Here is a 14,874-nt window from a genome sequence, read left to right on the forward strand (position 1 = left end):
TCCGAGCTGGGTTCGGACCACTTTCCAGGATCATGGACTTCCCGGATCAAAGATGCCTGGGACTTTTTCTTCTAGAGCTTCATAGACACAAGGAGTCCTTAGTGAGATCCAGATCAGCTGTACTTGCTCGAGGACCAGCACAGAGAGCTCTCACTCACTTCTTCCATACCAGCACTCCGAGGACCATCATACCCAGACCACAGGCTAGTGTAGGAGCTCGGCCGAGAGGTGTAACACTCGACAGAGCCACTGAGTTATGCAGAGCTCGACGCCCCAGACACCATGGCCCTCGCCCACGGCCACGCCACCACAGGAAGATCCGGGCCATCATCTCCCATCATCGCGGAACCTTCTTGCGCCAACTCAATTTTACCACCTTGAGCACCATGTCACAGCGGCCCATGAGAGATGTATAAGGGTGATATGAGAGCTCTCTGCTCGTGTACCTAGATCAAATTTTAAAGTTCTAGATTTTTGTTATCTTTCTTTATTACTATTTTGTACCCAGGATTATGTACCTCATGGATATGATGTAACCTTTTGGTCTCACAGGTCATTTTGGCCTTTTGAACACGTTAATTGTAACTTGGTTGAACACAATGCTAATCAATACACTTAAATACACTAAGATTTGAAGGACACTTGCTCAAATACAAGAAGTAAATTGCTGAATTGACAAGAGGCACATAATGAGCCGGAACGGCCGACCCCTCCCTTGAGTAAATTGTATTACTATTGGAGAAATTCAATACATAGTTTCACGGGCATCCATTGCCAAATCCTCCATGCCAATGCATACGAAATTCAGCATTTAGAAAACAATGGTATGTCGATGTAGATCACCAAGGAGCTGCCTTGATGCCCGGCCCGACTTCAGTGCCCATATTCTCTACCATTGGCTCTATGTTCTACCAAGCAAGGTAGCAACATCTTCAAGAGCACATAGGACAAGAGAAATACTACACAGGGCGGCTAAACAAGGAGTCCTGCCCTTCTACTGAGTAAGTAATGACAACACATTGTCCAATTAGCTTACCAGTCTTCATAGAAGTTGTTGCAAGCGGAAGCCTTCGCGTTGGAAGCTTTAGAAGTGTTGATATCTTCGATTTGCCACAATCCTTCGCAACAAAAGTCTTCAAGAGGATGAAGGGAACCCTGCGAAAGCTTCCCCTATGGTTCAACTTGAGAAAGGAAGGCTGAAATTAGGGTTTTCAGCAAAAAGACTAGAAATTACAGCAAAAATGAGAGCTGTTTTGCTGAATTTCAATCATTGGGAGTGAGTAGGAGAGTGATCAGCACTTGGAAACACTCTTGGAAGCTTGGAAAACACCCTAGCAAGTTGGGTATGGCTATGGAGAGCTTGGAAATGGAGAGAAATGGTGGAAAAACAGAGTTTTCAGCCTCCAAAAATCCTCATGAAGAGAAAACACGAATTTCTCTTAATAAGTAAGTGAATTGGGGTCCAATGAGGTGAAGGGACATGGGGAGATGCCCATTTATGAGTAAAAGGGGAGGATCAGGTCTTGGACATTGAGTCTTGTCCGCCTCGAGACTTCAGTGAGTGTGAACTTGGAAGAGGTCATAATTTATAAGTGACTTTTGGGCGCCCAAACTTTAATGAAATGGGAACGCACTCACTTATAAATATTGGCTAAGTCCTAAGGGCTATTTGAGCCTAGATCGGGAAATACTTACCACCTGTTCACATACCACACAACCATGTCAGCAGACAGTTTCACACGCACGGTTCACGGGCGAGCGTCCCCTTACCCGAAACTACACATAGGTCATGTAGGCATAAAAACAGCATGCAATTTCATTTGCAGGCAAGCACATAAAGATGCTATGCAATGCAGCATTGGCATGAGCAATTTCCGTTCATGAAACCATATAAGACCAGGCATTTCCAGGCAAGTATACGCAATACGAGACCCAGTGGAAAGCCAATCCTCCAGGCGTTTCCGGGCATGTACACAAAGGCACAAGTCCCAACGGAAAGCCAAGTCCTCCAAGCGTTTCCGGGCATGTACACAAAGGCACAAGTCCCAGCGGAAAGCCAAGTCCTCCAGATATTCCGGGCATGATAACATCAAGTCCCAGCGGAATATCATATCCAACTATACAGCATGACACGTGTCAATCACCTGCATAGGCATATTCCATAAGCCATGGACACTAATCCAATATGTACATAGTGTGAAAGCAAGAGTGAACCATTCGGGTGGCCAAATGGTGACATTCCCCCCCCGCTTCTAAACAGTTGTCCGCAATGAAATGCATCCAAATATGTCTGAAGCACATGTGGGCAATCTTTGAAGAACTCTTCATCTACCCATTTAGCATCAATGGGAAGATAATTCTTAAACTTCACAAGGTAACGCCTCACAACTTTGCCTGCAGCAAGCTTGCGTTCCTTGTGATACACAATCTGCTCTGGCTGCAAGATCTCCTCAAGCTCATCCACTTCTGGTGGATCCTCAATGACCATTTCACTGGGCTCCGGCCCTACATACTTGCGAAGAAGACTCACATGAAAAGCATTGTGTATGTGCCAATGACTAGGTAATGCCAATCTGAAAGCCACTTCATTGATCTTCTCGATCACTCGAAAAGGTCCATAGTACCTGGTTGCAAGCTTAGGATATGCACCCTCTTTGCCAGGCCTCTTTGCAAGTCTTGCTTTCTCAAATTTCAGCAATACCCAATCATTCTCTTTAACATCCAATTGCCTTCTATGCTTGTCGGTAGCCTTTTTATGCTTGTCTTGTGACCTTGCAATGGCTGTCCGCACCTGAGCAAAAGCAATATCCAAGTCTCTTACATACTCATCAGCTGCAAATATCTCATCCTTTGTGCGAAGGATGGGTGGCAAAACCACCTTACCATAAACAATCTCAAACGAGGCCTTTCCCGTAGATGCATGCACCGTGTTGTTGTATGCAAATTCCACAAGCGGTAAGTACTTCTCCCAAGAAGACTTCTGATCCGCCACATAACATTTCAAGAGATCCAACACGGCTGAATTTGCAGCCTCACTTTGCCCATCGGTTTGAGAGTGATAAGCTGATGAGAAGTCCAATTTGGTGCCCATATTATCAAATAAGGCCCGCCAAAAAAGACTTGTAGTCCTGGGATCTCTATCCCCCACAATGGACTTCGGCATTCAATGATGTTTGAACACTTGTGCAAGATATATTTTAACCATATGCTCAGCTTTGATAGTCTTTTTGACCGGCAAGAAATGAGCTTGCTTGCTAAACTTGTCCACAATTGTCCAAATTGCATCATTACCCTGTTGGGTACGTGGCAAGTCCATAATGAAATCCATTGTAATACTTTCCCATGGCTGCGTGGGAATAGGCAATGGCTGAAGCAAACCTGGTGCCTTTTGCCTATCAAATTTGACCTTTTGACAGGTGATACATGCACGTACATGTGCCACTATGTCCTTCCGCATACCTGGCCAAAAGAAATACCGCTCAATCATGTGCGTAGTAGGCATTATGCCTCTATGACCAGCATATGGAGGAGCATGGCACTCATCCAAAACCTTTTGCCTCATGTCAGACACCACACATAGACAATTATCTTTCATGAGATAACCCTCTTTGATCACATATGAGGCATGTGCATGACCAGCCATCAAATCAGCCCAAATAGTGGCAAAATCAACATCCGTATGATACAAATTACGCATGGTAGACAAGTCCCCATGAGAGGCAACCGAGATAGCTGCTACATACGGCTTTCGTGACAATGCATCGGCCACTACATTCTTCTTTCCTGGGGTGTGCAAGATCTGAAAATGAAACATAGAGAGAAAATTGGCCATCCTCATATGCTTCTCTGACAACTTAGTTTGAGTAAGAAAATACCTCAAACTCTGGTGATCTGTCTTCACAGTGAAATCAGCCCCAAGAAGGTAATGTTTCCATATAGTAAGTGCATGAATTACAGCCAAGAGCTCTTTCTCATAAATGCCAAGAGATAGCTCTGCATCATGCAATCTACGACTCTCATAAGCCACGGCATGTCCCTCTTGATTAAGGACAACCCCTATGCAATTTCCAGATGCATCACATTCCACACAAAAAGGCTTTTGCAAATCCGGAACGATCAACACTGGACCATGAGTAGTTGCATCTTTCAATTTGAGGAATGCATCTCTCTCTACATTAGTCCATTTGAACACGGCCTTCTTCTTTGTCAAATCATGCAAAGGAGAAGCAATCCATGCAAAGTGCCGAATGAACCTGCAGTAGTAAGAGCATAATCCAAGAAAACTGCGGATCTCATGCACCGAACTCAATTCGGGCCAATTCCGAATTGCATCAATCTTTGCAGGATCCATCCGCACTCCATCTTTGGACACAATATGCCCAAGATAATGTATGTCTGACAAGAAGAACTCACTCTTCTTTGCATTTATGAAGAGTTTATGCTTATGGAGCTCTTCAAAAACAATAGCCAAATGAGCTTTATGCTCTTCTTCGGTCTTCGAGAAGACTAGGATGTCATCAAAGAAGACACCTGTAAATTTCCTGTACCCACGGAATATGCAATCCATCATTCTATTGAATGTAGCCGGGGCATTTGTGAGACCAAAAGGCATAACAAGATACTCATAAAGCCCAAATGCTGTCCTGAAAGCAGTTTTGTGTACATCCTCAAGCACTACACGCACTTGATGATATCCACTCTTGAGATCAATTCGGCTAAAGCATGCCGATCCATCCAACTTGTCAAGGATGTCGTCTATGCATGGAATCGGAAACCTATTCTTGATGGTAAGCTTAATCAAAGCTCTATAATCCACACACATACGAAAGGATCCATCCTTCTTTTGAACTAAGAGGACGGGTGAACAATATGGGAAAGAGCTTGGCTGAACCAAACCCTTCTCAAGAAGCTCATTTACTTGCTTCATGATCTCCTCTTTTTGGGATGCACTTACACGATAGGCTGGCCTATTAGGCGGTGAGCTACCCGGCACAAGATCAATGCGATGATCTTCCGGTCGTACAGGTGGTAACTCATTTGGTAACTCATCAGCAAAACAATCATTGTGCTCTTGCAAAAATTTCAGCCTATCATTACTAAGAGTGTTTACATGTACATTATTTTTCTCAACATGATCTCGTACAAAAATCAAGTACGCAAAAACACTCTTTTTCATTACTTTCTTAATTTGTACATGAGATACAAGGGAAATGGTATCACCCTCTTCACCAGCATCAATTACATGTTCTCGGCCTTTATGCATGAAGGTGATCCTGTTAGTCTTGTAAGCCTTGCACGGATCAATACGTGTATGCCAAGGCTTTCCAAGCAATACATCACAGCCATTCAAAGGCGCCACAAGAAAATCCTCATGATCCACATAGCCTTGAATGTGTATGCGCAACTTGCCAAAAAAAGGCATGACCTGCAGTTCTCTACCAACAAAGGCAGTCCCTGCTTCAATTTGAGGACCCATGTCCTCCACTTCAATACCCAAAGCAGCTGCCATCTGAGTGGATATGAAATTCTCCGATGCACAATCATCAAACATGAACAAAGCGGGTTGATCTTTGAGCTGTCCCCAAGCTTTACATACAACCCTATCTTTGCTATCATGTGAAGTGTTGCCCTGCACATCCGGAATCATATGCACATTAGGCTTCGGTACATTAGCATTTTCAGCTTTGTTCTTCTTATTTGGGCATGCTCTTGCCATGTGCTCAGTGCTGCCACAAGTAAAGCATTTGCCTTCACGCATATATTGCTCCTTCTTCTCAGCACTAAGACCAAAGTTTGCCGGCTTATAAGGGCGCTTGTTAGCAAACTTATTTTCAGCTTTTGGACCTGATTTGGCTTGGTTTTGGTCCCTTTTAGGTGGCTGTCCATCATTTTGCAGGTTTTGGACAGCCCTCTCTTTGCCTTGAAATGAGGGTTTAGCCTTATTGGATCGACTCAATTTGAGTTCCAATTGCTCGGTGGCGGTGGCGGTGGCGGCTGCGATTAATTGGTGTAAGGTATGACCAGGATACATTTGTAATCCCGCTTTGTACACGGGTTGCAATCCCGATTGAAACCTTCTCTTCCTTTTCGCCTCGATGACATGCATAAATGGAGACACCTCCAAGAGCACTTTCCAAAACTTTTGTACATATGCATTTACCGATTCCCCCTCATTTTGCTTTACCCAATCCCACTTCATTGTTATCTCATTCAATGCATTGGGAGGCAAGAATTGAGCATAGAACCTCTCCTTGAACTCTTTCCATGATCTAACAGGATTCGGTGAGAGCTTCTCCGTGAGGCACCAATGGACACCAGTGCCTTTCATGAACATGCTTACATGCCAGATCATGGATTTCTGAGTGAAATCCTCATCACTGAAAGCAATATCAAACTGGGCAATAAAAGCAAGTGCCTTTGATGCATCATATTCTCTATGATATGTGTCAAACTTCACAGATTTGTCTCCGGCTTTGAAGTCACGAGACTTTGATGCATGTGTGTGCATCTCAACATGTTTTCCCCCATGTTTGTCAATTGGGACAGCCCCTGTGACTGGCATCATTTTTGGACGAAAAGGTGATGCATAAGGCATAGATACATGTTCCCTGTAAGCATGAGGCATGGCTGGCCCCTCAACATGCATTGATACATTTTCAGCCATAACTTCTCCCTCACGAGCACACTCGAAGGCATGAGTGGCGTGAGAGATACGCGGAATACCTGCACCAACAAAAAATTGCAGCCCATGTTGCATGTGTTGTGCATACACATTTTCAGCGGGCAATGGCATTTGACATACATTTTGACCACTGCCATAAACATTGTATCCTTCACGGGCTACATGAGGTATTCCGGCATGGCGTGAAGTCACTGATTGTTCCTCTCCCATCGCATGGAGGTTCATCCTCTTAGACATAAGTTCTTGTTCGGGTACTTGTGGGGATTCCAAGACATGTGGGATGGTTGCCTTTTCTACATAGGCATCCTCGGTACGAGCCAAGTATGCACGTGCTGCATCCCTCGGTTGCATGTGCAACTCTTGAGCAATCATTGCCATTGCATGATCCATATAAGATTCAGCTTTCTTGGCGTTCAAACGGTCATGTACCAATGGATCCTCGCGGCGATAGAGATTCAATTCTTCTTGTTGTGCATGGAGAAGAGCCTGCATACGAGTAAGTTCAGCCCTCAAGACTATGGACTCTTCTTCTTGCATCTTCTCTTTGCCACGGGACGGCTGTCCCACATATTCATGTTCCCTATTGTGCACCACATGAGTTTGCTCATCTTGTAAAGCATTGGAGGCATGCATTTCATTGTCCCTGCCTCTTGTATTAGCATCTCCAGCATTCATTGTATGGCTATCCATAATGTTCTAAGTATAGAGATAGCTAGTGTTCACAGTGATCGTCTCTCACAATAGAAGTGAAAGAGAACCGTATGCTCTGATACCAATGTAACTTGGTTGAACACAATGCTAATCAATACACTTAAATACACTAAGATTTGAAGGACACTTGCTCAAATACAAGAAGTAAATTGTTGAATTGACAAGAGGCACATAATGAGCCGGAACGGCCGACCCCTCCCTTGAGTAAATTGTATTACTATTGGAGAAATTCAATACATAGTTTCACGGACATCCATTGCCAAATCCTCCATGCCAATGCATATGAAATTCAGCATTTAGAAAACAATGGTATGTCGATGTAGATCACCAAGGAGCTGCCTTAATGCCCGGCCCGACTTCAGTGCCCATATTCTCTATCATTGGCTCTATGTTCTACCAAGCAAGGTAGCAACATCTTCAAGAGCACATAGGACAAGAGAAATACTACACAGGGCGGCTGAACAAGGAGTCCTGCCCTTCTACTGAGTAAGTAATGACAACACATTGTCCAATTAGCTTACCAGTCTTCATAGAAGTTGTTGCAAGCGGAAGCCTTCGCGTTGGAAGCTTTAGAAGTGTTGATATCTTCGATTTGCCGCAATCCTTCGCGACAAAAGTCTTCAAGAGGATGAAGGGAACCCTGGGAAAGCTTCCCCTATGGTTCAACTTGAGAAAGGAAGGCTGAAATTAGGGTTTTCAGCAAAAAGACTAGAAATTACAGCAAAAATGAGAGCTGTTTTGCTGAATTTCAGTCATTGGGAGTGAGTAGGAGAGTGATTAGCACTTGGAAACACTCTTGGAAGCTTGGAAAACACCCTAGCAAGTTGGGTATGGCTATGGAGAGCTTGGAAATGGAGAGAAATGATGGAAAAACAGAGTTTTCAGCCTCCAAAAATCCTCATGAAGAGAAAACACGAATTTCTCTTAATAAGTAAGTGAATTGGGGTCCAATGAGGTGAAGGGACATGGGAAGATGCCCATTTATGAGTAAAAGGGGAGGATCAGGTCCTGGACATTGAGTCTTGTCCGCCTCGGGACTTCAGTGAGTGTGAACTTGGAAGAGGTCATAATTTATAAGTGACTTTTGGGCACCCAAACTTTAATGAAATGGGAACGCACTCACTTATAAATATTGGCGAAGCCCTAAGGGCTATTTGAGCCTAGATCGGGAAATACTTACCACCTGTTCACATGCCACACAACCATGTCAGCAGACAGTTTCACACGCACGGTTCACGGGCAGGCGTCCCCTTACCCGGAACTACACATAGATCATGCAGGCATGAAAACAACATGCAATTTCATTTGCAGGCAAGCACATAAAGATGCTATGCAATGCAGCATTGGCATGAGCAATTTCCGTTCATGAAACCATATAAGACCAGGCGTTTCCAGGCAAGTATACGCAATACGAGACCCAGTGGAAAGCCAATCCTCCAGGCGTTTCCGGGCATGTACACAAAGGCACAAGTCCCAGCAGAAAGCCAAGTCCTCCTGGCGTTTCCGGGCATGTACACAAAGGCACAAGTCCCAGCGGAAAGCCAAGTCCTCCAGATATTCCGAGCATGATAACATCAAGTCCCAGCGGAATATCATATCCAACTATACAGCATGACACGTGTCAATCACCTGCATAGGCATATTCCATAAGCCATGGACACTAATCCAATATGTACATAGTGTGAAAACAAGAGTGAACCATTCGGATGGCCAAATGGTGACATTAATAAAACTTTCTTTCTTTTTCGTGAAATGGTGTTTTATATTATATGTAAAAATGTACATCAGCCACATGGCTCACACAAAACCTATGGCCCCAAAAAAACCCCCACAAAAGTTCCTCTAAAGGATCATGACCATGCAAACCTGTACACTAATAAGAAAGCCTCCTAGCCAAATAAGCATCCCAGATAAAAGGATCAAAGATGAGCCAGCCGAGTCGCCGTAGACCATAACGAAATAACATGTGCATCCAGTAGCTGAGCTGAGAGAAGAGAACAAAACTGCCAAAGCAGCAAACCGCGGATACGTAGAATGTGCCCATGTATTCCAGACAAGGAATCAAAGATGAACCCATTCCGTGTAGTCCAAATATGCCAAAGTCCTGTCCATCTAAGGAAATGGAATATCACAAGGTGACTGTCCGAAGTAATGACTTGAGGACAAATCCCAAATATCCACTGATGAGCCGAAACAGTAGACCTCTCTACTGCCTCCCAAACACGAGAGACAAAAGACCAAATCTGACGGGCCACTGGACAACTCATGAACAGATGCATAACTGTTTCAGTGCATGTCGTGCAAAAGAAGCAAGAGGCCAATGTAATTTTACGATGGCTGAGCTGATCCCGTGTAGGTTACCCTCCCACCAACATCCTCCAAATGAAAACCTTACCTTGGTAAGGGAGTTTAGACTGCCAACCACGCATAAGAGTTTTCTGCCACCATGATTTAGAGTACTCTCTCTCTCTCTCTCTCTCTCTCTCTCTCTCTCTCGGGAGGAGAGATTATGCAAATTATGCAGAGAGAATCTGGAGAGCGAGTCACACTTTGTATGCAGATGTCCATATTATGATGGGATCAGAGCCACCTACCCTACTCTCTTCAGAGGAGCAGACACATCTTTTCAGTCCATCCTGTAGATATCAGACCAACGAGTACTTGGGTGCTTCTTACTAGAGATATACCGACACAGGGAGCAGTTACTCCAGTCAAGAGAGAGGAGAGCCCAGATCCGACAGACTCAGCTCACCGATTTCTTCCAGAGGACAGCCATGCCAGATCCCACAATGATGGGCCGAGGGGTCACTTTGAGGAGAGCAGAGGAGATTCGGCGTCCACAAGCGCCCGGATACCGACCTTCCCACAGACATCGACATATGATCAGGGACATCCGGGCACGACACCAGAGGCGACTACAGGAGAGGACAGCTGGGACCCATTGATCTGGCGGCCATCTTGCATATCATTACAACTGGCGCTGACATGTATGACATATTACACCCCCCCTCACCACAGGATGGAGCTGACTAGGAGCATGCCTGCATTGAGCATCGTTGTATCACCCTGGCATATAGTTGTGCATTTACCCCAGTAGTGCTCCATCCTTATATATGTACATACATCCCGACCTCACAGTAGCAGTTTTCTTCCAGTTGTTGTATTGTGCACTGAGCACCATCTGATACTCAGAGATACCACATACATTGTACATGGTTTTGTCTCATAGGCCAGTTCTCTTTGGCCTGAGAGAGACGTTAATATAATCTTTCTTCTTTCTCTCTCTTTCATACATATTTTCTTTTAGTTTTACTTTCAGTACCATGATGATGTATTCCATGGACATGATGTAACATTTTGATCTCATAGGTCATTTTGGCCTTTTCAAGACGTTAATACAGCTTTCTTTCTTTCTTTCTTTCTCTCTCCCCCCCCCACACACAGAGGTCACCAGAAGCGCATCCCGGGCAGCTCCTTCACCATTAGGGACATGGGCTACCTTTCCTTTGCTCTAATGCAAGGGTCTGAGGCCTTTTACACCCATCCCATATTTGACAGGACCAGCGCCAATGCTGCTCCAGGAAATAGCTGACATCCATAGTTAAGCACCATGCTGCTGCAGAAAGTGGCTGGAGTGCACTTCAAATAAAGGATTCAGAGAACAAGCTAAGGTCAACTTTGAGGATCATTGCACACAGAGGGCCTCCTATCCGCATCATCCTCCTTGACAGCATGCAAAAAGCTCAATTGATAAATAGAAATTCTTTACCAATGTGTTTAAAACAAAAAGAACACAAAATTTACAAATCTTACTTAGTAAGAAACTGCAGGAAAAACTGGCGCCCAATGGGTTGAGCAGCCACACTAGACTGCTCAGATGGCACGACATCAAAAAAGATTGTGAGAGAGGTGCTGCTGTCCAACCCACACATCTTCCAAGCTGTTGTGTTCCCTTGGCCAACCACTGTATCTGAACACGAAGTCCCTTTCTGCAATAACATAGGTCGCAACAGGACCAAAGAATTATCATCAACCTCGTACCTTCTTAGCATGTATGTATGGCCAGTAAGACACAATAAGCAACAAACCTTTTCCAGAGATGCGCAAGGGCCTATGATTCCCTGGATCTTCACATCTTTGGAACAGAGTACCTCAAATGTTCCACTACATACATATAAAAGCCCATCAACACATGCGAAAATCAACCACCACATCGAGATTCCAAAATGCAAAATCACAACCAGCTACCGTACTTGAAGGAGAGACCAAGGACATTCTCCCCAGCTTCGAAGACTCGTTTGAATGAATCCTTGAAGACTGAATGCCCAAAACTCTCCGCTAAGACCACCAAGCCACCTGTCCTTTCTACCGCCACCTTGATTTCTGCCACTCCTACCTGGAAATAAATGCCAGAATGTAAATAAATGTCAGAATAAACACACATGTATGTGGCATGCACTGCCTCACCTTAAATTCAAAATCCATATCCACCACCACATGATGTGAACACTTCAACACGTGTATGAGAATCCTTATGTGCAGCTTTCAGCTAATATATGAGTGCACTCATGCGAACCTTTCAGGCATCCATGTAATGTGTGCACTCTTCCATATTAAGTTCAACATCCATCTCCACCACCACGTCATGTTAATACTTCAGTGCATATGTGCATGACCGTCTGGTCATGTGCAGCTTTCAGGTACATGAATGCAGGCATGGTGCTAATGAACATGGGCCTGCCGTGGGACAATTTTATGACCATGCACCATAATAAGAAAAGTTGCCAAAATAAATCAGAGACTAACCTGATCAAGAGCACAAGCAAAAAGGTCCAAGACATGACCCTGGTCCACCAGCTGCTTTGATAAACCTTGATAGAATTTGACCGCTTTGTGGTAAAATGGAGCTGCATCCTTTTCCAAGTCCTTATGAGACCGTATAGGGTCTGAAAGTTCTTTTGAGACTATCTGTAAAGGACAGAAAATAAAACACGGGTGTTAGAAAGGTCATCAATTGGAGAAAAACAGAAATTGGTGTTAGAAAGGTCTTCAATTTACGTTCTATTCTGGAAGAGGATAGTATGATTGTTGGAGCTCTCCCCCCGTATGCACACCTGAGCTAGCCAGCGCCCAGCCTCGCCGCCAGCCCTCGCCTGTCCCTCACGCCATCGCCCTGCTCCCCCCTGGTGTCACCCCCAACTCCTGCTTTCTCCTCCTGCCATTGAGTCCCCCGCCTCAGCCTTTCGTGACCTGCGCCCCTGTGCAGCCCACCTCTATCTTCACTCAACTCCTGCCCGTTTTCCCCATTCTGTTGAGCTCCCCCACCTCCTGTTTTGGCCCCCCCTTTCCGCCAGCCTTTCTTCCTCACCTTTGCGCATTCATTTACACCCCCCCCCACGCGCACACGCGCGCGGCACAGTCACCCTAGCCCTCTCCTCAAGTGTACTCGCTTTCAGGTGGTTGTTTCTCTTCGGTAAGTGTCGGCTTCTTCTGGTCTTCGCACCTCCAGGAGGACTCCATGGCAGCCGCTCCATCATCCTTGACCAAGGTCGCCATCCCTTGCCCTTCCTTCTCAAAAGCGGACCTCTAGCTCCTTGCTTCAGCTCAAGGACAATTTTGCAGGCAAGCCTTATCGGTGAGCCTAGAAAGATCGCAAATATGCATCCTTTGGGGCATGGATACTACCAGGTCGAGTTTGTTTAGCCTGCAGCTTTGGACAGAGTCATGAGTTGAGCCCCGTCGCACTGCGTACCCAAGCCTTCTTTGCGAGGTGGCAGCACGGCTTCGACATAGTGTCCAACTCAAGAAGGAATACTTTCCACTCCTCCCAGTGATAGGTAGTGCTATTGGGAGAGTGATGGAATCCCCCCCCCCCCCCCCGCGCGGGGCTTCAGTTCTAGCTCAAACGGCCAGGATTCCATCTCTTCATATCTGCATAGCCTCTCCAAAGTCAATTCCTCATGTCATATAACTTCCTTTTCCTTAGGATATTTATTAGCATTTATTTGGCATTTTTTCATATTTTACAGCATTTAAATATCATTATTTGACATGAACAAGTCATGTAGCACTTTTTGCTACAGTCGGCCAGTATTAAATGCCAACCTACCAGCACTTGTGCATATAAATAGCATTCTATAGCACTCATTCTAATGATCTCATAAATCAGCCATCAAGCGATTGAAGCATTCATCACATCAGCCTTCAGCACAAGGAGCATAAGCGATTGAAACCTTCATCACATCGGTCCTCAACGTTTTCATCCAGCGTTTCATCCTTTAGCAGCCAAGAGCAACAACGCATGTGCATTCAGCCTTCATCAACAAAACGCATCAGCATACAGCATTCAGCCCATCAGGATACCTTGCGTTTTCTGCATAGGAGCCGTTTTCAGCATACATATCTTCATTGTTTTGCTACAGCACTTTGGTGAAGGTAAAACTCAGCATTCATTCACAGCCTAGAAACAATCCCAATCAGCTCATACCTCAGCCTCAGATTTGCATCCTTCCCTCATTCCATTGGGAAGAGTGCATAGACTCAAGATTGGTCATCATTGGTGCTTCTACAACCATGTACAGTTCAGCCCGACTCTTGGTCCTCCGAGATCTTGTGTTTGGCTTATCGTCAATCCAAAGTCAGTCTCTTCAAAGTAATAAAGCAAATACTATTCCGATAACGGGACAGGGAACCCTTCAAAGGGTATTTCGGGACCCCATACAGTGTACAGTCAGTCAGTCTCTCTCTCTCTCTCTCTCTCTCTCTCTCTCTCTCTCTCCCCACGCCCCCCCTTCCCTACCTACCCTTGCTCAGGCCCCCAAGGCAGCAACATAACTCTCCCCTGCACCTGTAGCTGAGCATCTTGTAGGTCGCATTTTCTGAGTCTCCCCCAAAGGGGAGAGGGTACCCTTGAGGGGGGACTCGTTCCACCAACAGCCCTCTCCTTTATCAGCAGCAACACATGGAAAGTAAGAAGTCTTTTGCCTCAGTCACCGCTTCACGATTACCGCCCATTCCTCCACCCGTGAGCAAGCCGACACCATAGGAAGCCTACCTCATGCAAGAACTGAAGAAACTCCAGGGAGAATTAGCAGCACTAAAACACGAGACTATCAAGAAAGATGAACAAATCAACGAACTGAAAGTGCAAGTGCAAGCCATGAAGACGAAGCAAGAGGAAGCACGAGAAGGACCCATACCTACAACACTACAAACAGAAACGACAAACCATGTTTCAAAGGTAAATTCAGTTAACTCGCAAGATTTTGTTAAAGAAGTCATATCAGCGGTCAAAGAGCAAAGTAGTCCCCTTCGTGGACTTAGGAGACCCTATCTCTATTATAGTAAAGGGTACACAGGCAAAAGTCTCCTATATGGACAACAATGAGAAAATAGCAGTGATGAAGCAAACAAGGTCTCTCCAAGGGACAAAGGTATGGATAGCTGATGAACTCACCTCGCTACAACCCAAGAACAGATCG

General features: G+C 45.2%; 1 protein-coding gene across 4 annotated transcripts in view; it reads right to left on the bottom strand.

The window, feature by feature from the left end:
• The window catches only part of LOC147633000 (protein transport protein SEC23 E-like), a 93,490-nt gene that overhangs the window by 53,331 nt on the left and 25,285 nt on the right, over positions 1 to 14,874 (bottom strand). For all 4 annotated transcript variants that reach the window (XR_015267071.1, XR_015267070.1, XM_086806020.1 and 1 more), the window contains exons 4-7: positions 12,200 to 12,361; positions 11,647 to 11,789; positions 11,482 to 11,557; positions 11,207 to 11,382 (exon numbers count right to left, since the gene is read on the bottom strand). Coding sequence is in view for 2 of the 4 variants with exons in the window: in XM_086806020.1 (XP_086662146.1) it covers positions 11,207 to 11,382; positions 11,482 to 11,557; positions 11,647 to 11,789; positions 12,200 to 12,361 (557 nt within the window). In the remaining 2 variants the exon portion in view is untranslated. The remainder of the gene's footprint in view (positions 1 to 11,206; positions 11,383 to 11,481; positions 11,558 to 11,646; positions 11,790 to 12,199; positions 12,362 to 14,874) is intronic.

This window comes from Cibotium barometz, chromosome 12 (assembly GCF_041138505.1).
Source record: "Cibotium barometz isolate CiBa-2024 chromosome 12, ASM4113850v1, whole genome shotgun sequence".
Classification (NCBI taxonomy): domain Eukaryota; kingdom Viridiplantae; phylum Streptophyta; class Polypodiopsida; order Cyatheales; family Cibotiaceae; genus Cibotium; species Cibotium barometz.